The sequence below is a fragment of the Aphelocoma coerulescens genome, chromosome 4 (genome assembly GCF_041296385.1).
Source record: "Aphelocoma coerulescens isolate FSJ_1873_10779 chromosome 4, UR_Acoe_1.0, whole genome shotgun sequence".
Lineage (NCBI taxonomy): Eukaryota > Metazoa > Chordata > Aves > Passeriformes > Corvidae > Aphelocoma > Aphelocoma coerulescens.
Genome location: NC_091017.1, coordinates 15927778 through 15954398, shown reverse-complemented (window position 1 = coordinate 15954398; position 26621 = coordinate 15927778). Strand labels below are relative to the sequence as shown.

The following is a 26621-nucleotide window of genomic DNA, read 5'->3' as shown; positions in this document are numbered from 1 at the left end:
TGTCCTCTTTCAGTTTGAAGCCACCATCCCTTATCCTGACACTAAATGCCTGTGGAAATAGACCCTTTCCAGCTCTCTTATAGCCCCCTCAGGTACTGAAAGCCTGCCAGTAAGGTCATTCTGGAGGTTCTCTTCTCAAGAGAAAGGTAAGAGCTACCTTTGATAACTCATAGGCATGTTTCTGTAATGTATTTTAATTTAAAACTGAAATATAACAAAAAGAGATCTCAGTATTCCAGTGCAATTTTTTGTTCTTTCTCCTTCCTTTGCTTATTAAAGCACAGTGAAAGAGAAATCACAATTTTTCACTCCTTCTTTCATAATTAGGCAATACTTTATCCCAACGCTTCCCAGAGCATAGGGAAAATGTTACAATGCTCGAACAGAAAAGGAACTCTTCATTTCAGTATCCTTTGTTTCACATGAGACAATTAATGCCAAAACTTGCCACCTCAGGAATAAGAGAAATTTCATCTCCTAGTTTGGGACTTCCCAACATATTGCAGCAGAACAAAATTGGTTAATCCTCCCATGGAAAAAAAAAAAAAAATCTACTATGCTCAGCACTCTGTGAAGCATTTATAATACCTCAAAAATGTGGTTAGAAATAAAAGCCGATTTTTTTTCTTCCTTCTACTGACAGACAGATGGTGCTGTAACACCTAAACGGCCCAATGCAAAGGGCAGAATTTATTTAAAAAATTAAATTTGAGAGAGTCAAGCCCATTCATAACAAAATTTGTAGAGCCTTATTTTTCTGTGAGGGAACATCTAACGTCCTTTGTGTTGCCCCATTACATTTCTGCAGTCTTAAGGACAACAACTTTTGGGTACATTCCCACAACTTGCACTATGCATTATCTCTGTGCGTTCTGTGGAGAACCATCGCTGCTGACCCACTCTACAAGAGAGAATTCCCACTGAAAGCACTACAGAATCCTTTGTTTTAATAAAGACATTATCATTAAGTGTGCTGAAAAACACTTAAACTAAAAAGGATGTTGCAAGAGCCACAGGATTTTTTTTTTTATGCACAGGTTCTACAACAAAGCAGCTTTTGTTAAAAACACTGGAAAACTACAGAGAATATGGACCCAGTCAAGGATTAAAACCTTCTTTCCCACAGTAACTTCTTGTTTGATACAGAAGCAACAATCATCTACAGAAACTACAAAGACACCAAACACCTTTCCACTATTCTTTCAAGGGCTCTCAAACACTCCCTTTGACTTACGGGTATTCTGCCAGAATTGATTTGCAGTAATTTTTAGTCACTTCCTGATACAAATAACATATTCCAACATTTAATGCTTAGTGCACCAAAGGAGAAAAGATGTGGAATACAGAAGATTATCAATCAAGGGAAGCACTGGATTTTGCCTTCTGCCAAGGAAACAAAAAGCTAACAGCTCCATCCAAGTCACTATTGGAACGCTTGCCTAGCCTTGCATCCCACCTCTGTCAAAGCAATACCAGTTCTAAGATTCATTTCCCAGCATGAGCCATGAAGTAAAACATTCTGTTTATTATCACAGCCTGTAAATTGACACTGAATAAGAATTAAAACTGTGAGGAAGTCCAAGTCTTCCGCATGAAAAAACATAACTGAACACAAAAGGGCAACAAATTTTACAGCAGCTGGAAATGCTAGATTTAATTATTGAAGAGAAATCATGCAGAGAAGTTAGCTGCCTAGCAAAGGGAAAGTCATGTGAAATTCTCAGTTAATCAACAGAAACAGCCAATAAGAAGAATGCCAGCACTTTATATTCTATGGATGACGAGAATACAGAAAAAAAATAAGACCAAAAAATCAAGGGGATGACACCATACAATCTTTCAAAAACAACACTTTGAGGAGGCAGGTTATTTTGCCAATTAGAGTAACAGTTACATTTTACTGAAAAAATTACCAAGGCGTTTGTTTTCCTCAGAACGAAGAATCCTTGTCCACCCATTATAGAAAATTTTCTGAAAATTATTGTGTGGCACTCTCCACTGCTCTTCTACACACACCATAATGTATGATGTTATGAATAGTTTTGTATTGCACATTTCCCCCCATTTTCCTAATTTTCCATGTGAATCTTCCATGCAAAAAAACCCCAAAACACCAAAAGCAAAACAAAACAGATAAAAAACAGGAAATCATGTTCCTGGTGCATTCATTGAAAATACTTTACACAAGCATTGAGACATGGTATCCAAATTTTTGCCTACATCCAGTAATGCCATCCAATAGCAAACTAAAGCTTCACTAGAAAGATTAAACAGTTCAGGCCTAAAAACCTTGCAGGTTAACTTACTTAGAATTCTATAAATATGTATATTCACCCACAAATACACAAAGAGATTTATATAAGACAGGAGGCATATCCAAGGCAATGGGCACTCCTGTCATAAATTATAAAATAAAGTCAATTAGAGTACAAAATTCCCTCCCCCTCCCCACACCAAATCCAATTATTCCCACAGGTCCAACTCCACAGCAGTCTGCACAGATTATCTAAGACACAGTGAGAATCACCATATTTTTCAAGGTCATTTCTAGAAAACAATCTGGGTGGTAGCATGAAACTACCATAAAGGGGTTCCTCTTCAGGGTTTTCAACTCTGACAAACACTGAGGGTGAGATTTTGAAAAATATCCAAGAGATGTGCATATAAATCCCACAGACAATGGGGAAAATTTAAGGTTAAAAGGTATATGTTAGAAATGCTCACATTCCCACATTCACTACAAAAATGTGTGTTTCCTTGCTACCTCACTAGAGAAATGAGTATAATATTCCTTCATCAGTCTTCTCTGAGGCTCAAACACACTGTAAAATGAGTAAGTATGTCTCAGGTTTCCTGGTGACCTCTCCATATGTCTACATGCATAGATGGAACTACTGCTTACAAAGGTAGTGGTGAAAAGACACTTTAAGTTTCTGAAAGAGAGAAAATTGCCATAAGAAGGCCCAAAAAGAATAGAAAATACTTCTTTTCTATTCCTTTTAGTTTAAATCTCTCTCGCTCAGACACTAAGGGTTTACTGTATATCTAAAGTTACAGGACAAACTAGAACAACATGCCAAAAAAAAAAAAAAAAGGAAACAAAACCCAAAACTATCCTTGCTTTAGAGACGCTTCCCATGCTTTTGGTCATCCTACTGCCTGGGAACTCCTCTCCATGTTCTGACCAGCGCAGGGTCCCACTACACAGAGACAGAGCAAAGCACAACCCGACCTTACACAGCAAAGTTCACATGTGCTGCACTTGCTGTTGCTTCTCTGTCTCCTCCTGGATGGGAAAAAACTGATAGGTAGACATTTATCAAACCACTTCTGGAGGGAAAACATCTCTCCTGTACTTGCAATGAATTAAGAACCAAACAGGAGCGGCACTTTCTCTTCTGGACCCTGTGCAACTTTTAAAGTATCACCTGACAAACTTCTTGCATCACATTTCTAAGGTGCAGTTTTCAGCACAGCAGTGCCTTCCCTGTATTACCTGTTTCCCTAGGCTTTTCCTACCTATTACAGTGATCATCCTTACCCAATTATAAGCAAATACTGTACAATTATATATAACTACAGAACTTGGTTATGAAGCTTATCTGAATTTCCCACTGGTTTCTCCTGCCTCTATGTGCTCCAAATACCAGACTTCAGGTTTAAATGATGACAAGATAGTTTGCCTTTTACTTTAAAACTGCCCTTGCACCACAGTGCAAACCTCTCCAAAATCTGACTCGGATATTGTAAGGCTCATCTTGGTCATGACTTTTAGAAGTGGAGAATTACAACCAGGTAGCAGTAAACACACTAAAGATCTTTAAAAAGATAATTTGGGGTTGGATTTTTGCTGACCCAATGTTACATGAATTATTTCATATGTGATATGAAACACCAGACTTGTAAGTCTGATCAAAAAAAATGAAAAATGGGTAAGAGTTCTTTCCTCATCTCTCATCTGAGGGCCTTTATCCCTCCTCAACTAGTCTCATCTCCTTTCTCCCCAGAACTCAGGTGGCAAAACTTTCTTCTGATCTGAACCACACATGGCCATCCCAACCATTTCTTACAAAAACCTGCAACTAGTCATTACCAGAAGCCCAAAATGTTTTTAAATGTGATCAAACCCACATTTGCATATACCATTTTACTGGGCTAAATGTTATAGGATCACTCTATTTTCCAAGAGATTGTTTAATCTAGTTGTCATACACAGGATCTGCTCACTTTCTGCAGCTGTCACATGTATTAGGAAGTTGATGGAACATGGTTGTCCTAGGTTACAATGTAAGATGTAACCAAAAGTATGTATTCTGTCACCATCTGTTAAAACCAGGTGGGGCAGTGTTCTTTATCTCTTCCATGACACATCCCTGATAACTCCCTCTGGAGTGACATCTTCTGTTAATGGGCTATCAAGTATCACTGCATGACCCATAAAATTAGATCATCCCATTGTGAGATGCTCCGCCCAGGGGGAGGAACCAAGCACTCCTACCTGGATATCATCTGAGGTTTGGAACACCACAGGCAGCTCTTATCTACTGGGTTCCCAGAGGACAAGAGCTACGTAACCACCACTGGACCCTCAGAGGAAGACCAGACCCTTCTACAAGATCACCGCTTCAACAGAACCACATCCACCACTTCAGGAGGACTGCAGCCACCATTTAATCAGACTGCCACCACCACCCTGACCAACAGGGTGTCAGGTTGTACTCTGACTCTGTCAGGGTTTCTGTACTATTGCATTTATTTTAATTTTCTTATTAAATTGTAGTTCTGATTTGGAGCCTCTCACAGGTTCGCTTTCAAACTACCAGAAGTTCTGATTGTTAACGTGGATTCAGATGGATATGACTAATGGTTCCTCTTTCCACAAAGGAACACAACACTGACTGAAGTCTGCCACTGACATCAGGTTCTTTAAATGTTTGCTAGAATCCAGTACTCTCCTATCCTCAGTTTTTACCCCTGTGGAAGTCATGCTGGATTCAAGTTTTTTTCCAAGCCAGTAACAAAACTAAACTAGATAAACAGACTGCTGATATTTGAGTACACCAGTTTCCATTTAAGTTCCACTTGATGAGTTAAATGTCTTGAGCCACCACCACTGACACAGCACAGACTCAAACCAGCATCAGCCTAAAGTATCAGCCAACTCCCATCCTAGAGACTTGTCACAGCAAAACTCAGGGCTATATTAAAAATGTAAGTTGATGCTCTGTTTAAATTTCTTCCAGACACCATGAAAGGTATCTTGAGGCTGAACTAGGCCTAAGAGTGAAGTTGTCACTGAACAACTGTATTAACAGATAGCCTGTATTTATATGACAGAAGCCTTCATTTCTCTCACGTTTCCTACGTACACACACCCCCGTCTGCGAATAGTTTGCATTTGAAGGAAAAAAGTGGGCTGTTCATCTAATCAATAATGCCATGCCATGCATGGAGCTTCTGCATAAATCCAGAGCAAAAGATGTCAAGCATGTCCCAGTCCACTGATTATCAGGCAAGAGAGTAAAAGGATGCACTTTTCATCTCCACAGGACTGTCGCCAAACCCTTGATGTAATAAATGAAACATGCCTGCTATTTCACCATTGCAAAACGGTACTGGAGATACCTTCCAACATCTCTGTTTGCAGGAGGGGGTAACTAGCTCTAGATGAAGTGCAGATATGTTATTAGACAACGCACAGCTTGAATCCTGGGGCCAACACAGATGACCTTTAAAATATAAGCACTGTCTAAGACAAATATGCTTTCATCTTTGGGGAGTATTTTTTCAAGTAAAGATTTAACAGGAAAACAGTTTAGAAATACGTTAAGCACAAATGTGCCTTCAATCTCTTAATGCTTTATTTTAAAAACAAAACTGCAAGTAATATCACACGCCAGAAGACAGACAAAGTACTCTTTAAGTACAATATTAGTGAATTGAGAGAGATTTAGCTTCATTTTCATTTACCCAATAATTAAAGCACAGGGAAAGATGATACGTAATGTAACCAAGATCCTGCATTGGCGATATGACCAAAGTGATTCAGAAAACAGGCTTGTATTTTTGTTACAAGTAACACAAGTTTATTACAGAGACCATCGTTTCACTTTAGATTTCCTTAAGTGGGGTGAAAATATGAAAACATAACTAAACCACACTGAGGCATGTAAAACATAAGAAGAATGGGTTTAGAGAGGGATTAGTTAAACAGCAGATGATACAAAAAGAAAAAAGAAAGTAATTTCTCATTTTGCACTTCACAAGCTGTTACCACTTATCTCCAGCAAAGTGGTTTTTCTCAGACCTGTATCTTGACTGTGATGCTAAGCAGCTTTAACACATACAGTGATACTTGCTAAATGGAAAAGAGCAGCATTGGTATGATAAAATTCTTTCCCCTACAATCTATGGCGTGCAGATTTCAACAAGTTCTGAGCTGCTCTGCTCAGCCCAGCCTCTTTTTCCATCAAAGTTAGTGGCAAACTTATCAAATCACCCTACGACTGGAAAGTGCTTTTCAGAGTGGAACCTCCTGAGGCCTGAAAAGCCCCTATCACACCCTGGAATCCTCAAACACAGTGGGATGGTTATGCTTTTGTGTTTTGCTTTTTTTAAGCAAGATTTCCTTTCTTACCTCAAATTCAGCATGGCGGTTAATATCCTCTGCCCTCTGTCTGCTCAGGATAAATTCTGCTTCATTAGCCACTCGTACCAGATGCTCCTTCATGGTTTGACTCAGCAACCTGAGCACAGAGAAGATTTAACAACTGCCTTAAGAGAATGAAATCCAGAAATAAAAATCTGTAAATACAGTATAGATATGCAAATATGTTGGGCTCTCATGACTGACTTTATTGTGTTAAGAAAACAGTATAAATAAGGTTGGAGGGTAATACTATGGCAACTAGTAAAACTGTATTTCTATATAAACCAAAGTAAATATTAAACAAAACATAAACACTCCAGACAGTCATTTGTTTTACCTGAAATAGAGACATGCAAAAAAATCTTTCACATACCCCACAATATAAAGTAAGCAGTTTATTCATATAAACATCCACAGTTAAAGCTCCAACATAACTGATGTAAAATCTAAATAAAAAAATGCGGCGCAACAGTTTTTCCTCCAAATGCAAGATTGAAATTTTATGGTAAGTATACATTTAAGTAATATTTTCAGGATTATAAAACATTCTCAGTCTCACAAATGAAATGCTAAGATATACATTGTTCCAGGTTATGTAGAGAATAAAGCTGTAATTCAAACTGAGATTTCTGAGGCCTTCATAAACCCTGAGTTTATGAATGGCAGCAGAGCTGACAGATTGAATTACAACCCAATTACTCTCTGAGTTCACATATTGTTACTAAAAACATTTCCTTTTTAATTAGTTACATTGGGATTCATAAAGTTAAAACTGGCTATACAGGAGCCACACTGTTTTAGAAGGTGCACATTTCCATACGATCACTCAAAGATGCACCAGATAAATCCATTACATGCTCTACTGATTAATTCTTTAAAATATATGTTATTAAACCCTTTTTTTTTTTAATAAGGCTTCCAGTTGTAGAAAAAAGAGCAGCAGAACACAAATTCACTAGCTTGCCTTGCACGTATAAGCTAAAGTACATTTCAGCAAGTTCAGAGTCTACTGAGAGGTTTTCTTTACAACCACAGGATTTACTATGCAGGATGTCTTCTAATGCATCCAATGCTAATTTTAACCCCAGTAATTTATTTATCTGAAATAAGGCTCCCCCTGTCTCTAACTCTATGTTTGAAAGGGTGATGCTCTGCTGTCTCTTTTCCTATGCTATTCAGAATTCCACCCTTGCAGGAAACTTGCAGGTCACATGCCTGCTCCTATGAGAAGAAATCCAGAGGCAGAACACCTGAAGCTCTTTGTTCACTGCCCCTCTCCTTACAAGGCTCAGACGGACAGCAGCACAGCAGCCACGTGAGGCAACAAGCTCACAAACCAGCCAAATTGGTGGATTACTGTCTCCCCATGGATGAAGTCTTGAAATAAGAAATATGCCCAATTCACTATTTGAGGTGTAACTTCACCTTCTGTTTGGGGAGGCTTTACAAAAGCCACTGGTTTAAAACCACATTACAATTGGTTTTATTTTTTTTTCTATTTTTAGTCACTGTTAGAATGGAAGGAGCTGTTAGCAACAAAAAGACAGTTCTGCCAAGTTATCTGCATGAACTAGTGATAAACCTGCAACAAGAAATTCTGTATAACCAATTGCATAGTCTGGGCAGGTTCCAAGTGTTTGACTCCTCCACGATCTCCAGTAGCACATTCAAATCTGATACAGAAGCATTTAAATAAACTTTTTTTATTGAACTAAGAACTGTTTAAAAAATTAAGGGGATCATTAATGCTCATTTAGTATGATAACGTGTTACAACATGCATGTAACCCAGTTGGACAGTGTTCCATTATTTTCCTTGAGTTTGTCAATACCAATATCTTCCGCTAGCTTGATCAGACTTTGAAAAACACCAGCTGTCCTCTAAAAGGTCTACTTTTAATGTAACACCAACTATACTCTGTGAGTCCCACTCTTCTTTCATCTCTTTAAGATATCACCCTATATAATAATTGTTTTAACGCTTCACAACGTGGTTTTCTGCTTTATCTATCAAACATAACCAGTAAGCAACCCAGCATTTGCTATGAATCTCCAGAGATGATGGATGTGTTCCAAACAAAGCAAAGAACTACATTCCCTCACACAGGAACAAAGTTGTCTGAACAGACCAGAAGTGTACCTAGTGAAAACAAACACACTTCAAGTATCAGGAAGAGCTTTGTCTCCTATGGATCAGTTGTCACCCCTACCTCTCCCTACTAAACCCACACACTTTCCTCACTTTCCCTGTGATATTCCACACAGGGGTAGGCCAGGTAGGCAGATAGAACTGAGACATGATTTTTCTTTTTTTTTTTTCCCACATTCAAGAACTCTAAATTTTAATCTTTCTTTTCAGTTCAACCTTTTCCAAACACTTCATATGCTGGATTAACTTCCTCATAACAAACAATTCAAGTTGTACCATCATCTAGGGCAGTCTGGAGTTCCTTTATGAAAACAGTATCCACATACATGGCATACCACTCAGATTTCTATGTTGAATTTACCACTTCAGTTTCAGTATGGAACTTCACAAACTAAATATATATATCTATACATAAAGGTAATGATGGCACGATATAATAGAGGATTCTGTAGCCACCACTAAAAATCAAAGGCAAATATGAGCTCACAGCACCTGTATAAATGAACACATCTCTGCTTATATGCTAAAATGAAGTTTTAATCACCTACTAAACAATAATTTTGGGAACCTTGACAGCTGCTACTTTTCCATTTAAGGGAAAGAAAATGTTGAACAGAAATTTGTTAAGCGTAGCTCACTGCTCTCAATAAAACAGCTGTTCCCAGGCGAGCAGACCACTGTTGAGGCAAGGACAGGAATCTGACTCTTGCTGAAATATTAGTTCAACTCCAAACTACACACAACACCTTTTGTACATGTGGGGGAGCCTATAAACTGAATTACCTAGATCAGTAACTTTGAGAGACAAACGTTTTCTTCTTAAGGAAAAAAATGTTTAGAAACATCTGAGTCTCCTCACTAAGACAGTAAGTGCACTTCATGGATTTAAAGGATCATAATGGCCCTGGCTAGTTCCTGTTCTGGCCTCCTATGCAAATTGATCATGAATATCTTCCTGAAAACAAATTCATTTCCTCCATCAAGTCTGTACCTCTTGTTTGAGCTACAGCATAGCTTCCAGAAAGATTCCCCCCAACTTTGGTTTTGTTTTGTTTTCTTTTTAAGGTTTGAAGCTTACAGAATCACAAATTGGTTTCAGCTGGAAGGGACCTTAAGGATCATCTAGTTCCAAACCCCTGCCACAGGCAGAGAGACCTTCCTCTAGATCAGGTTGCTCAGAGCCCCATCCAACCTGGAACACTTCCAGGGATGGGGCACCCGCAGCTTCTCTGGGCAACCTGTTCTAGACCAAAAAGATATTTTACACCATGTTCTCCCATAACAAAGTTTTATAATAAGGCAATTAGTGTTAATTAAAACAAACAAAGACCAAAAAAACACAAATGAAAATTCCCTAACTATAATTATTTGTCTGTTCATAACCTGTTTTTTCCCCAGCAACTACATTACATTAGTTCTTTCTTTGTTAAATAAAAATTTTATCTAAAACACATTAAATACATTTTTTACAGCAAAAGGACAGCTTTTCCTTTCTTTGAGTAAACAGACTGAATTTTTTGTCTTTTTCGAAGTATGGACACCCAAGATTAAAGACAACCTCAAGTCTAATAATTTCCTTTTTGCTGATGCTTCGTAATCTCTGCATGCAGACAGAAGGACCATGTTTGCCTTCTACTATCTCACATATCTGCTGTTTTTTTTCATTATTATTAAACACCAAAATACTGTTGAATGTGCTGATTTACATTCCACCTTCCTGACAGATTCTCTTCTCATTTGCTTTTATTTATGACATGCTAGAGAATTAAGATTATTTTCTTCCCGATCTTAATACAAGAAGAATGTGGATGGAGCATGGATGGACATGTTCTGTAGAAGTTAGACATATCAATGAGTGCAAAGGCTCTGGATACCAGGGCTACTCTTCTGTTTGCAGTGCACACCAGATTCAAGGTCTCAGACAGACTTTTCTTCCCAAGCACTTTTTCCAGACTGAAGTATTTTAAAACATGTGCTTAACCTCGAAAAGATGAGCAGCCTAGTAAAAACAAGCAAGTGGATGGATTCCATGCTGGAAGTTAAATATATACTTGCATACTTTGCTGGGTCAGGAATGAAGTGCTAAACCACTGAGAGAAGGAGTTCCAGCCAAATACATGAGATAGACTGATTTTCATTGTTATGCTGGAAGAGAAAACCATGAGACAAAGAGCTAAAAGTCTTCCTCTGATTTCTGGCTGATTGAATGGTTAGATGAGCAAGTAAAAAATCCAAACTTCTCCTTACCACTAGCAAAAATTAGGAGGTACAAGAGGCAAAAAATCTGGGTTAGCATTAGTGATGTCCAACAATTATCAGTTTTAGTCAGAGTATGAAAAAAGCTTTGTAGGTGACACCGACAGCAGCTGTTTAGGCATCAATCTATCACAAAATACTGCTGGGAGAGACTGTGTATGTTCCAAGTGCTCCACCACAGAGAACTCTGAGACAGCCAAGCAAGGTAAGCTCTCCTACTTGCACTCCTTCCTCATAAACCTGGCATGTAAGAGATTCTCTGACTTCAAAAGGGGATATGATCCTCATGGATACACATGGACTTTTATGGGATCTGACTGTTCAATGTGCTAAGTGGTGGAATTACTGTTGCAAGGAGGTTTTACAATCGCTCTGTGGAACACAGATACTTTACAGATACTGGACTGAATTCTCAAAAAATATAGTTAGTCCATAAAGTCTTGAATACTAAAGTTTGAACACATTTATTGCCTTAAAATAGGAGAGGGGAAAAAACCACAAAAAACAACAAAGCCCCAAGACTGTGCAGACTCACCAAAATGCTGACTTGGACATGCATTAGCATTAAATGAAACAGCACTTTGAAAAGGCAGCTGAGGGGGGGATGCACCAATCCAATCATTTCTACTAAGGAAAGCCTCTTAGGACATGTCAGAGCCCATTGAAAACTGTTGTGTTCACATTTCAGAGCTGCTGCACAGTGCTATGAGAGGTGATTTCTGAAAATGACCCATCAGATGGCAATAGTACAATACATGTGTACACACACAATACAGCATAGATATCTTCTTGTTACTCTTGCATTAATCTATTCTTTTAAAAGCAAATGTTACCAAAAACTTTCTACATTAAAAAAAAAATTGCAGAATTCCCAGGTGCTCAAAAGTGGTTTATGAATTTCCTTTTTCATAGACCCAGCAAATTAATTATGTATTCTCACAAGCAAACCCTACCTTTGTCACGTACATACCCTTCAAAACTCAGTGAAATAAAAAAAGTGTTTTAAAAAAGGTCGTGTGCATCACAGCATACCTTAGCACACACATGCACACAAAAAAATTAGGTAGCATCAAGACCCCATGCAAGTCAACTTATCCACCTCTGAAACACATCCAGGCTACAATTTCTAATTTCAACACATTTAAAATGTTGTTTAAAGTCTAGCCTAATGATCTTATGTATTCAAATTCACACATTAACAGATCTGCTTTTTTTTTTTTTTAACAAACCAAAACAATAACATCAAAACTCAGGAAAGAAATCACCAAAAATCTCTTTTACAAAATGTACCACTTAAACACAAAGGGTTGCTAAAACTCAAAAAGCAAGGAAATGTGGACAACACTTCTTTTCTCTCACAAAACAAGACTGAAGTGCAGGTTCTGTGTTATCAGAATCTCAGGACAAGGAGGCTGCAGCAAGGGGAGCAGACTGGCAGTAATCAGTTCTACTTTGGACCTGACTGCATTTATCATTTTTCTCCGGAGCCTTTTTTGGTCAATTATGCACAAACTCTGTCAGTTATCACCCATTTTTTCATTAATAGCTGCATTTTTCTAACTATTTTCCATCACAGCAGTTGCTCCTATGGCAACACAATCCTCCAACATTCATTCCTTGAGAGTGACCACAGCGTTGTGAGCGAGAGACAATTGAATGGGGCAGCTACATCTGTCCCCTATTTTCCATTCGGAAAGCATCCAAGTAATTGGCCAGCCAGCTTGATTGCCAAGTATTTCAATATTAAAAATATTTGCATCCGTGATCAGTCAAAAGCAATACATACAATTTAAGACAAGGAAAAGCAGGTGACATATGTTTAAATTTTCTTAGAACAATTCTTTAAAAAAAAAATCAGTTATAGAAATATAGATGATTACAGCATTCCAGCTTTTATACTATTAGATGTTATGTACTGAGAGAATAATACCAGTTGCATTTGGTTGTTTCTGGAGAGGTTTGGGACTTTTTTTCAGTTGGTTGATGGAATTTTTACTTGCTAAGGATGTTAAATTTGCATTCTGTTTGCCTTCCTTTTTCTCCCAATAACTTCTGAAATAATTGCGTAATTCCCACAAATATTTTTAATAAAAGGCTATAGTGTCTCAAAAATAATAATTTTAAATCCAAGGGAGCACAAAATCCCTTGTAAGTTTCCTTTGGGAAAAGAAAAAAGAAAAAAAAAGGCTATTTTTAACTACACTGAGAGACATATTAGAAAATGCTCTGATATTCTCTGCGGGGAGAATTTTGATTAGATTTCATCCCTCGTTAGACAACAGAGAATGTAGTAATAAAAAAAAGCTACAGAAAAACAAACATGGATACACTTGTGAATCCTTATGTTTTGTGTTGCCTGGTTTGGATAAGGATTTGAAAAAGCAAAGGCAAAGGAAAGGAAATTATATATGGATTCTGCTAGTTTAATGAGGTTGTCTTTCAACCAAACATTCTGTGACTTTTTTTTAAAGCAACTGCTGTGTAAATATTCATTTACAAGTATATAAAAATGTAAACATAGAACACTCTTTTATAATTCTTTAGATGGCCAAGAAAACTGTGCTTGAGAAAATTTAAATTAAGCATCTTCAAGAGCCTCTTCAACTGAAAATTGGAAAGAATAATTGCCGCAGCATGCTTAGGAGACTGATCCCTCAACCCCTGCCATGCCAAACCCATTATCACCCCAAAGGGGATAATAACTGTCACGCCTGGTCTCGAGCTCGAGTACGTTTGTTAGTGCCCTGACTGATACAGAAAACAAGGTCCAGCATAAGAGATGCTTCACACTAAAGTGTGCTAATGAATCACAGCGACAGCAGAGAGTTTTAACCTTCACAGAGCACAGGAGCTGCTCGCTGGCTAGTCAAGTACAGGAAATAAGGCTCTAGCCAAAGAGGCATTTGTACATGCAAGGAAATAAAACAAAGCTGTGCTTGTTTTAGCTCATAAATAATAGCTCCCCCATCTTGTGCATAAGGAGGAAACATAATTAGTTCCAGGGTGCAAAAATGAATAAGTCTGGGCATCTCAGAAGTCTCCAAAGGAGAGGGCTGGCCATGCCAGTGAACTAGATCCCACCTAGAGGATGGTTCTGGTGAACAAATTCCCTCACCAGTAAGTTCTCAGGTTCAGGCTCCAAAACAGACTCTTCCTAAAGGGAGGACCCAAAGGTGAAAGGCAAGCACCAAGAATGAAATCCAGACTGACAGAAGTTCAGCAGGCTAAGGAAAACATTTCACAAGCTATCCTTCTCCTGCACAGACGGCTCGGTACATGGAGGAGCCATGGGTACAGGCACCTTTTTAACAAGGTTTCAAAGAGCATTAATAGTGTTCCCAGACACTACAATAACAGAGAACAATACTTACTACTTTTTATTAAAACCAGATTAATGTTAAACGCAGCAATGTACTGAAATTGATGTTTCTTTTCCTGCACAGAAAGAGGTAACTCTCCAATACCTGCTCCTTTACCTTTTCACTTATGTTCTGTAGCTACCTGGTTTTCTACGCCGGCTTTTTTCTTTTTACTATGCTTGTAACCTGGACTTCAAGGCTTCAGTTGTGTATTTCAGTTTTAGGCAGGTTTACAGTTCTGTATTTCCACATACTACCCTCCTGTTTAGAGATTTTCTCTCAGTTCAAAACTCAAGATTTCACTAGGCACAAATGAATCAGTTCTGCTCTACACGTGAAGTGGGCGTGATCTACCTGGAAAGGCAGGGAGCACCTCTTCTGTGGAACACATTAGTTACTTGTGAACATGAGGAAGTTCAGACCAACACATTCTGAATGCAGCACACACACTGCAGATCTTATGAGTCCCAGAGGCAAACTTTCTGCACATATTTCTGTCCAGGGAATCCTAGCCAAAACATGGCAAGCCTAAACATAAAACTTCCAACCGCTGTGAGAGAGAGAGGTACATTCATACCTTTCACATAAAAGCAAAAAATACATTTGAAAGCAAGCAGAAGAAGAGATTTACATCTCCCCTTCTAGACCTCTTCCAGAAAGATTTTTCAGTCATCTTATTTGCCCAATAAACAAAACCAGTAGAACACACCTCAAGCTGGAATATCCTATTGATGCCTTTTCCTGGTCTTAAAATCAAGAGTCATACACAGTTAGAAGGGGAAAAGGGATTTTACCTTGGTATTTATTTTAAGGATCCTTAGGTGCACACGTCCAGGTCATATGCATCGAGATGTACCCCACCGAGTCTATCTCTCCCTTTGTCTTCTGTCTCCACCTCACCCCTTCCCCAACATTGGGTATAACATTATAGCTTTACTAATTAGCATATCTATCCAAGATTCCCCAATGAGAGGCTCAAGTGAGCCCCCCTCCCCAAGGAACCTTCCCCTGGATGGTTCTATCTTGGTTTACAGAATGTGTTCTGGAGAGGACCTTGGGGTCTGGGGCACACTGATCCCTAACTACGAAGCTTCTAAAATGTTCAGTCTCTTAGCTTGACAAACAAGTCCAAGAATGTAGGCAAAAAGGCACTAGGAATACAGAAGTTGCAAAAAGGTACAACAGGGGTATAAAAGAAAAGGCAAAAATCTTCATGGCATCACTATGACATTGTTAGTCAAAAAAAACTAGTAATAAATACTGGGAATAAAACTCTGGTTTACATAGCATGACCAAAGTCCCCCAACCAAGGCAGCAGACAACAGCAATTCTGTGATTCCACAAATTCCAGGCAGTTCTTCCAGTCCTTAATTTTATTTATTCTAACTCTCATGTCATGGTGCCCTACAGACATCCTTCCTTTACGTGCTGAACCAGTTCTGTCCTTTCTACAACTACCTTGTCTTCTTTTCTTGTGCACTTGTAGAAACAACTTAAAATTCAGCTTTTACTGTACAATTATGCAGCTAAAGTCTTAATCAATATCATGCAGATATTGCTTTAAGTTTTAGTTAAAAGACTTCAGCTTTTGGAATTTCTATGATTACAATGCTATGGCAAAAATACACAAAAATAGCAAATAGAATAAATTCAAGGTCTAAGATGTTTTAGCCCAAGTGTTAGCATACGTGCAAGAAAATAATGTGCAAACTGCATAAAGAGAAGGAAAAAGTAGTTCTGGAATATAGTTCCTGTCATTTGAGGGATAATAGTTTCATTTTAGTGAATGCTGCAAAGCCACAAAGCACCGCAATGACCGATTCAGCAATAACTATAAAGGCTCCTATAAACAGCAATGGAGGAAAATGGAGACAGATAAAAGGAGCCATTTTTAAGAAATTAATCCCCCCTCCTCTTCACCATAATGAATGTTATGTTTAAACTTTAAAAAAAACCCAACTCTGCTACAAGTCAGAAATGAAATGAAGTAACAATTACACAGACATTTTCTGCTAACCAAAACCACACTTTGCAGTCTTCAAGGGATCATTTGTCCCTGAGACAACCACTCTGCTCAGGCTAGACTCTAAGTTATTGATGTTGTTTATGGAGGTGGGGGAGTGATTCCATCTGTCTGTGATGGGCACTGCAGGTTCTGAAGAGAAAACAGTCAATTCCAAACAGTTTACTGATAGAAAGCCTGACCTGGACGAGCTGAATAGCTACTGGGTTGACTGCCATGTACAGCTCGGTCTCAGCAACTGATTTGTCCATGATAATCATCTTTACACAGATGAACCTTACATTGTGGTTTACATGTGTGTGGGATCTCTATGTTATCTATGCTAATAAAACATTAATCAAGGGCCAAATTTATAGCAGGCATTTTGTAAGTAAGGTCAAGACAGGTCAGCCTCACATAATAGGAAACAACTATAGGCTAGATCTTAACACTGTAACTGAACACCCTTGTTACTTTACCTTGGCCCTTGGGATCAAGACTAGTAGCAAAATGTTTTTTCTGCCTCAGAATGGTGTTTCCCCTACCATAAACTGAAATGCAACCATTAAAACCCATTAAAAAGGCCATTATTTTTATGTATCTTGAGAACATCTACATCTTAAGAAAGAAAAAACTCTCATTTAGCCATTTTCCCCATTGCTGCAATGATAAAAAGATATTTTTATAGCATATTAATTTATGTGATAAATGATTCCATTTTTAGTTCAGTACCTAATCACATAACATTTATTTTCTATTTGGATTCTTACTAGCTGAAGTTATTCATAGCAGAACTTAGTTTTAAATAAGTGGCATTTCTTAAAATACACCTTAGCTAACTCATTAAGACATCTGTAAAAAAATCCTTTAGAAAAAAAGTAAATATTGTTCTCTTATTGCTCAACAATCAATTCATAATGAAGAAAATGTTGATGGTTCTGAACACTGACTATAAGTCAAAGAGCATGGCCTCATCACCTGCTCTGTCATTTTCTGTAAGTTCCAATAATATACATATAAAGTTATGGATAGAACATTAAACTAATTGGTAACATTAAGAGATTTTTTTTTTCCTTAGAGGGACACCCTTTCTATTTTATGAGATATATCAGAAATAAATGAGAAAACTGGAATCTAATTTTTGAGACAGAGGCTTATCTCACAATTCCTAGCAGTAATGTCTTTCAAATATCAATTCCCTTTCTCAAGAGATTAGCTGAATACAAATTATAGTCTCAACATTAACCAGTACACAAGGACAGGAAGAAAGAAAATCCATGACACACAGATAAGCAAAGTGTTTAATGAAACTAAAGAGCATTAAGATTCTGCAAAATCCCATATTCAGAATTAGAACTGAACCAAACTACTAAAAAACATGAAACCATGCTCATAAAATGCAAAGAAAATTACACAAAAAGGAAGAGGAAAAATTATTTTTAAAAAGTTTCGAGGCGCACGACTTCCTTAAGGCTAAGGCAGAGGTGTTATCAGATATTGTGACTTACCTTCCTTCATTGACAAGCTCAATAAAGGCAAGGCCAGCATTCTTCTGTATAGAGTTTTGCCACTCCTAGGGAAAGACAAAAAGAAGAGAAAACTAGCTGCATAAAAACAAAGCTCAGAAGAGGTATTTTCAGAGATAAAATCATACACTTCCTTTTCAGTTTTAGCAACTTACACCACCATCAACTAACAGACAAAGCATTAATTGTTTGCTGATCAGGAAGCAATGAATGCCAGCATGAAGAACCAGGGCAGCATCACTTACTTAAGGTCCTATTGAGGAGAGCAGAAAATCCAAAACCAACCCACAAAGGATTCCATCATTTTCTTTTGCTATGTGATGTAATAAGCCTGAACTTATGCTGGTTCAGTGATGCTTTTTGCTTTATTGAACCATGATAATGCTAGAAACTGTTTCACATTAAGGCAAGGCTCATTCCTTAGACACAAATTTCTCTCACAGCCTAAAGTCTAGTAGGCATATTTCCCAATAATAATCCTCATTTCAGCATCACATAGTCATCTCTACTCATTAAAAAAAAAAAAATCTGTTAACAATCCAAATATTGCACCATTACCACACAATGTTTTATAAAAATTTAACATTTTTAACACACTGAAATTATGCGAATGGCAGATGAACATGCACTGCCTTAAATCATGCACATTCCTTAAATCCAGCTGAACCTTGAATTAAGCAAAATTCTACAACTCTTAAACATGTAGGTGGGTTTTGCCTGGCCCCCACAAGAGACACAGGTGAAAGCAACCAACTCAGATGGCCTATCACTGGGGCTTGTTACTCTCATTTGAAAGATGAGAAGAAAACAAGATTAGTTAAGAAACAGACAAAGTAGATTTTTTTAATCCTAGACCACATAGGAGCAAGTTAACCTAGTTAAAAATTAGAGTAGTAAATGTGTGTACCTTATCTTTTGGGGAAAATGTAGAGGCAATTTGATAGAACAGGACAAATACAGCTCTTGATTTCAACTCTTCAACTCTTCTAATCAAATACAAAAGACTGATTCTGCAGCAGATAGTTAAGGTTCATGTGCTTTTTACACATCAGCTTCCTTGATTTCTTACTCTTTCTTCTATGAATAATAATCCTAATGATTATCCGCATCAGTACTTCTGCCAGTGTGGTTATTTTCAAAAAATCTCATCAGCTCCAAGGCAGGCAAAAAGTTCAAAACTGCAAACATGTCTTAAATTTCAGATTTCTGAAAGTAGGAGATTTTTAATACACAGTGTCAGAGTGCATTTTTTGCTGTTCAGTGTTGCAGAATTACCTCTCAGTGAGACAAAGGTTTGATCAGACACACACACTAAAACAATGTTATGCTTCACAGCTTAAATTCTGCTCCTCTGCCCCCACCCAAAAAAAAAAAAAAAAAAAGATTTCCAAATTTCAAATGCAGGGCAGAGATTATAACTGATTTCTCAATCTGTCTTTCCAGGCCCAAGACATGCTCATCATGTTTATCATGCTCATCCTGTTTGAGCTGCAACAATATATTACAATTTTCAAGGAGTCAGAATTAAAAGCAGAGTAATTGGAACTTGTGACGTATTATTCATCACGAATTATAAATGTGTTCTAGTGGAAAACAAAAAAAGCCTTTTATAATTTCTAATATTCAAACAAAATAGCACATGCAAATAATCCTTCTAAGAGATTTTTAAATGTAGTATCAGGTTCTAAATATTTAGCTTTATATGATGATAACTGAAACTATCCTGTCAGCTGAAGTGTGAGAAAACTCAAGCAAAATAATTTTTTCCACTTATGACACTGTCCATCTGTTGTTCTGCTCTCTAAAGAGCTTACAACAATACTTGAAAATTTAATTGGTGAAGATGGAGGCTGCCAAAATTGAAAAGAAAGTGCATTTATCATGATACTTTTCAGCATTTTTCTCTACATCAGACATCATCAAAGAAGGTGTTAGTCTAAACAATTTCATAAATCACAGCTGAACACACCCTAAAGCTTATTTTAATAGTTGAAAGAAAAGACTAATGGTCTTCATCTTTCATGATCCATTCAATATTCCCCCACAGTATATGTTCACTCTCAAACAATTACACTCAGTATACATATTGCATTATTATATCAACATCTTAGTTATCCATCTCCCAAATGTATTAGGGAAAAAACACGTTAAAAGCTTCAAACTCAACCACTAATGCAACTAAATAACTACAAAACACATTTCAGCACTTTTCTGAGGAAGGACTATAAGGGAAGATCAACCGAGTCAATAATTTCATACCTGTTCTAAGCTGTAGGTAATTGACCATCATTTCCCACGGCTGTAAATGTTTAGTGAACAAGAGACATCATCTACTTTTAATGCTTTTGGTCACTGTACACTCAACAGTGAAGCAGGGGGAAAACCAAGAAGCACTAGATGCTATCACAAATAGCTCCAGTCACCATCATAAGGAGATAAATTAGAAATCACATTTTATACAAATACTATGATAAGGAAATTTCCTAACTCGCTATTATTTCACCTATTTCTTAAGAGAACTATAAACAACTCCATAAGTACTCTAAACAAGGACTAAAACCTTTCCTGAAATGGTGCTTCAAACCTCATCTGAATTATAATTTTGTATGGAATAACATACTACATTTCCTTTCTATGCAGCACAACTCTGCAGTGAGCAACATTATATCCCAGTCATCTATAGCTTTAATTTTATATCATCAACAAGTTTCATTAGCACATTCTTACTGAGTGCACAAGGGTCATTAAACAAAAACACTGAACAGTAGTGGTCTTAAACCCCTCCTTTCAGAAACTAATAATCTCTTTCAAGGTTGATATTGTGACCTGTTGTCCCATTTGAGTAATATTGGGGTTATTTAATCTATTTTACAGTGGAGTTTTTTAATTAACTCTAACTAATGATCAGTCGTACGACAGCACCAAATGCTCTAATAAAACTCATAAATTACTACATTTACTTTTTTTCTAGGAAACACAAAGACCAACAACATGCACAGACTACAGACTATATGGTTGGACTATAACCAAAGGCCACGACATACGAAACACCACAGCCTGCATTAGACCATAAACAGCAACAACAATAGGGTAGCAAACAGTCTTTAGTACTTGTACATCCCATTTTATTCTATTGCCCCTACATGTGTATGTGTAGCTATCTGTGTATGTCCATGTTTATGTGTAGCCTTCAGATGCATTTAAAAGTCTTTTACACTACTTTATCCTTGTATTTCCTTTTTTAAAAGCCAGGTATATCTCTAATCACATGGCATGATCAGATAAGTGAAGTTCTTTAAAAATTTTTCCAGTGTCACCTCTATTGAAGGAGTCATTTTTTCCATTTGTTGTTGGCTTCCTACCCATTCTGAGTAGCCTTGTTCAGATCAAATGCTTCAGAAACCCCAAATTTACCCCAAAAACCTTTTCTACAAGCAGCAGATGGTAGGAGCCAGCTTCAAAACAATGCAGGTGGGTTTTTTATACAGTGTGTAAAGAATCTATCACCAAAAGCATGTCATGGTGATTAAAAGTTCAATAGGATCAAGAGGAGACTGAACAAGTACACATGAAGAAAATAAATACATTAATATTGGCTAAATAAACAGAAACTGCATCCAATTCAGAGAATACCCTGAGCAGTGAAGAGTATCCCACTTACTAGTCCCATTTTATTCTTTTTGAGCATCTCTTTGTGTCTATAGTTGGAGACAGGACAAGAAGCAAAGTGGAGCCTTTATCTAGCCCAGTACAACCATTCCTAAACTGTACTCACTCAAACAAATGCCAAGAAAATTTTGTTGATACACATTTTTGTTGGTTTGTTAACTTGAAGTGCCTGCCTGCAGGGCAGCAAATGGACATATTGCTCCTCACCTATACACTCTTGGTAAAGCAATATAATCATATTTCAAACAACTATGGCAAGAACTAGATGTTCTTTTAGGTCCATTTGAACTCAAACCATTCCACTATCCTGTGAATACCCCAAAAAATACGTTCTTCAGGGTATATACAAACATTTGCAAGACCAACCCATCAACTGCTCTGATGGCTAAGCAATTAACCATGGATCTTGAACAGAGTATTTAAAACATTTCCAATAGATGAAAACTGCTCTATTTCCAACTGTAGCAAACTGTTCTGCTGCTCTAATTCATATATATATATATATATACACACACATGCATGCTCCTTAATAATTCATTTTCCCCAGGATCTTATAAAAACATCCTTCTAAAAAGTTTAACATATTCTACAGTTAAGGATTTTATCGAGCAGTTGAAACATACGCTCATCAGCAGGCAAAAAAGAGAGAATTCTTCACTAATCCATCCTTCCCATAAAGCTGGTGGAGTTTTGATAATTTTTTTTGGTTATGAAACAAAGGAGAAGGATGACTTTGGTACTGACAACTATGAATGGAGCACTAAGGAGCAGGGTGGGAAAATGTGTTAACATATAACTAAGAGACATATTATATCCTAGAGTAAAGGTCAAATCTGCATGAAAAACTTGTTCATAGAGAGATACACTAATCTTTAAGTGCCTAAAGTAAACTATCAAGAACTTTTCAGCAGTGTTTGCACTTGGTGTCAGCACTCTCTCAGCACCACATCCACTACAGGCTTGAATGAACTCAGCAATAAAGAACATAGAGTGAAAAGTAGATTATATCTCAGCTGGGTTCTTCATAATTAAAAAAAGTTAGACTGCATGTTAAGCAGAATATCTGCAAACATAAATTACTTTTAAAGGTTGAGGCATGCTTCAGTTATTTTAATCTACAAAACTCCACTGAAAAAAATTAAAAGCAACATGGAGTTATAGGAAATCATATCTAGAAGCCATGCAGCAATTTAATATCGAAATAAGCACATGCCAAGTACTTACAAAAGAGCAACATTTTGCAAAGACGTGACATAAATTAATATAAAAATAACATGAAAACACATTTGAGATAGTTATCTAGTATATATACAGACATACGTGTATGCTCTAATAAAATTTAAAAACCATAAACAAATAATAAAAGAACTATCAGAAACTGAGAAAGAAAATAATTTCAATAAATATTTTCATGGCCCTTTGTCTACAGAACATCACCACTGTTGCTGAATCCTGAAACAAAGTGAGAACTTGCAAAAATATTTACTATAATAATCCTAAAAATTCAGAACCTCTTGTCACTCAAAAAACCTTATTGAACAGGCTTGGATTTCCAGAAATTTAAACAAAGGCTTCTCCATGAAAGCTTTAACATGGGATCTATGTAACAAGGCAAGCTATCTCACTAATCAATACAGAGGTTTTGATTTCAATAAGGGTGATAAAAGTTACTCTAACCCTGGCCAGCTACAAGCTCTCAACAGATGATCATCATTAGGGCTCTATCGGGGTCCCACATTCTCTGGCTGTACAAATGTGTCCTATTAGTACATGGTCTGTCTGTTTGGCAACTCCGGGCTCAAGACAAATGGCAGCTGCTGCCCTTCAAGGTCTGAAGTCAAGTCCTCTGGGAATCTAAAAGCCCAACTGGAAAAATCAAGGCCTGTTCATTAGAGACTGCTCCAGGGGAAACTTGCAAGGCTGCCATTAGAACAATATAAAAGAGCTAATTATTTTTCTAAGACATTTAAAACTATCAAACACACCCAGTTATAATAAAAAGTATTTACTGCCGGCATTTCATTTAAAAAAGACATTGCTTTTTGTCAAAAAATCCGCCGGTGACAGTACACAACTGAAGTCTTTGTATTGAAAATTTTAATGAGTCTTGCAGGAGAAAGTTGTGAAAAAATTAACTAGATGAGAGAGCTTCTCAAGTGAAGGTATAACACCACACCCACCAATGTGGGAAAATATCCCAAACACACTCATATCAAACTAATGGACCATACACAAAGGTGGGCTGAGATTGTGCATGTGGGATTACCTACTCCTGAAAAAAGAAGAAATTCAAGAAACAAACACGTTCAGTGTTGCACAACTGACTGAAAAGAACAAACAAATTCTTGTTTCAAACCTGTGCTGTTGAGGAACAACTGAACATGCTGCAGTACTTGTGTATTGATATATCAGTCAGAATGGCACAGGACCCACATGGTATCAAACATTAAGCAGAAAAATGAAAACTAACACTGTTTCAGTATTTTTTGATCTGTTCTATCAAACACAGAAACAAAGATTATAATAATGATAGCTACTTTCATAAAATATACTCTGGGGAAAAGTTGGAACATGACTTTTTTTTATTAATAACCACAAAATTCTTTGCTATTTTAACTATGAAACCGAATCAAAGTTTCTTATACTGACTATTTTCCCAGCTGCACAGCATGACAACACTGTATTGAATTCTAATGTTATAACAGATCACCACTAGAGAGTATTTATTACAATCTTTTAAAAGTGCTATATGAAATTCATTAGCATTCCTTAATCAATTCTTGGAGCAACACGCACATTAGCTTCCGACAGCCTAATTCAAAAAAGCAATTACAACCCTAGTCCTCATGTAAAAGGATGACAGAAAGAAGCTATGTTAAACCAGTTTAAAAGAATGAAAATGTAAAGAAAACAGATTAGGAATGATTTATATCAATGCCTAGTGCTGAAGTTAATTACAACTAACCCAATAAAATAGTGCCTTTATTATTGTACAGCAAGTAATAACCTTAGACGCAGAAAACAGAACTCTTTGCTGACTTTTGCATGCCCAGTTCCACAGCACACTACATTAAGAATTAAAGAAGTAGTAAATAAGCCATACAGAAACAGCAGGTTTTTAACTAAAAGCAGAAGACTCCCCTGCTGTTTAACCATGTGGGTTACTCCATGTAAACAGAGCTTCCTATAAACTAGTATTATGTTGTCAGTGGTAAATGCTTAAAACTATAATGAGAGTTTAATTCCAATACTTAAAAGTTAGAGTTCAAGTCACAGTAAGCTTTTACAGATTCTGAAAATAAATTATACACATGTAGAGCTGGAGTTACATACTTAAGTACTAGATTCTTCAGTAAAAATACCACAGAAGTAACTGTCAGCTTGTCAGACAATGCCTTTTATGCTATGAGATTACTCTCAAAGTGACAATTGTAGCCTTCTCTACAAAGGACACACATCTATCCTAAAAAAATGCATTGTTACGAAAGATATGTTACGAAAATGTTACAGCACATACAATATTTAACAATTACACACAGCCAAAAAAATCTCAAAATAGGTTGCAGTTGCCATAATTTATGGTGACAACAAGTATTCTCAAAACAGCAATAAAGAAAACTTTAACTGAATCCAAAATTAATATAAAATTATGAAAATATCACCGTCTGCATAAATAAAATCATATCAGTAATAATTATCACAGCATAAAAGCTGCATCTCTCTGATCAAAATCCATAAACTTCATTTTTGTATCTAGTTTCAATGTAGTATGAAAACTGGGGGAAAAAAATGAATGAGTGGATCGCTGCTTTCAGGTCCCCAGTTTTTGATGGAGGAACCAATTTCCCTGGGCAGCTTCTCCCTTTCTCTCTCCCACTAGCAGGCTGTTGCCATGACACCTCATGAAACAAAATTAGGGGTCAGGTTTGAGTTCATCTAGCAGCAAACCTTCTCCACTGCAGTTTCCTCTCCAGGTTCTTTAACCATCGGCTATTTCCAGTGCCAAGATGGAAGACTAGCTTCGGAAAGAACAGGAACAGGAATCCTAAAAATTAATTGAGAAATCAAAGCACCAAGCAGTTCTGTAAATAAGAAACAATGTGAAGCACAAAACTCTCAAGCCAAAGGAGATGAGTCAGAAAAACAGACATGAGGAAAAGTGACAACATGTTTGTGACAACAAAGGGAAGAGATCCAAATAATTAAGTTGCAGTGCCAGCATAATCTTCATGAACAAAGGAAACAAATCGAGGAATAGCAGGAGCATAACACAACTGACCCTTGATTTCAGTGCTTTTTTTGTTTAACTGGGATTGCAATTTGAGATTTTGCAAAAGCACTGAACAGGAAAGAAAATGCCTTTTAAGGTAGACTACAAATCATAAGAACAAGAAAATCCCAGCATATTCAGTGCTGCACAGTAGTGCTGGACTGGTCCCACTGATGGCAATATCCATTATCACCACCAAATAGCAGCAACCTTCCTGCTCAATGCTCTTAGCTTCAAATAAATAAATTTAACTAATAAAGAAATACTACACATGGTGAACACTGGTTTTGGAACCATAAGCCCCTTTATACAGCAGGGGGGTTGGAACTAAATGGTCTTTAAGGACCCTTCCAACCCAAACCTTCCATGATTCTGTATTACCCTTTTCCCCAAATGTAGCTTGGTTTCTATTTAAACTCTCATAATGAATGCATGCACGTGATGAACAAGATTCCTGCTATTACTGCTACCTTTGAGGGAAGGAAACTCACATATGTAAAACAATCCCATCTCTTCACTCATAACACAGGATGTCCAAACCTGTCCTTGAAAGTCCCTTAGGCAATCCTATCCTAATGCAGATATTTTCTTAAAAGATTTAGAGAAAATGAAGCTAAATCAATTGGCAAAAAAAAATAGCAGAAAAACATGTCTCTTCCAGTAGCATCTTCTCTCCACTTGCATACCATGTTCCCTTCCTCATCCTACATCTATTGTCTTTATTTACACTAAAATATAATAT

At 37.1% G+C, this 26621-nt stretch overlaps 1 protein-coding gene across 4 annotated transcripts in view; it reads right to left on the bottom strand.

The window, feature by feature from the left end:
• LRBA (LPS responsive beige-like anchor protein) overlaps positions 1 to 26621 on the bottom strand; it is a 372621-nt gene that overhangs the window by 234240 nt on the left and 111760 nt on the right. For all 4 annotated transcript variants that reach the window (XM_069012817.1, XM_069012818.1, XM_069012820.1 and 1 more), the window contains exons 34-35: positions 17923 to 17987; positions 6638 to 6746 (exon numbers count right to left, since the gene is read on the bottom strand). In XM_069012817.1, the coding sequence (XP_068868918.1) occupies positions 6638 to 6746; positions 17923 to 17987 (174 nt within the window). The remainder of the gene's footprint in view (positions 1 to 6637; positions 6747 to 17922; positions 17988 to 26621) is intronic.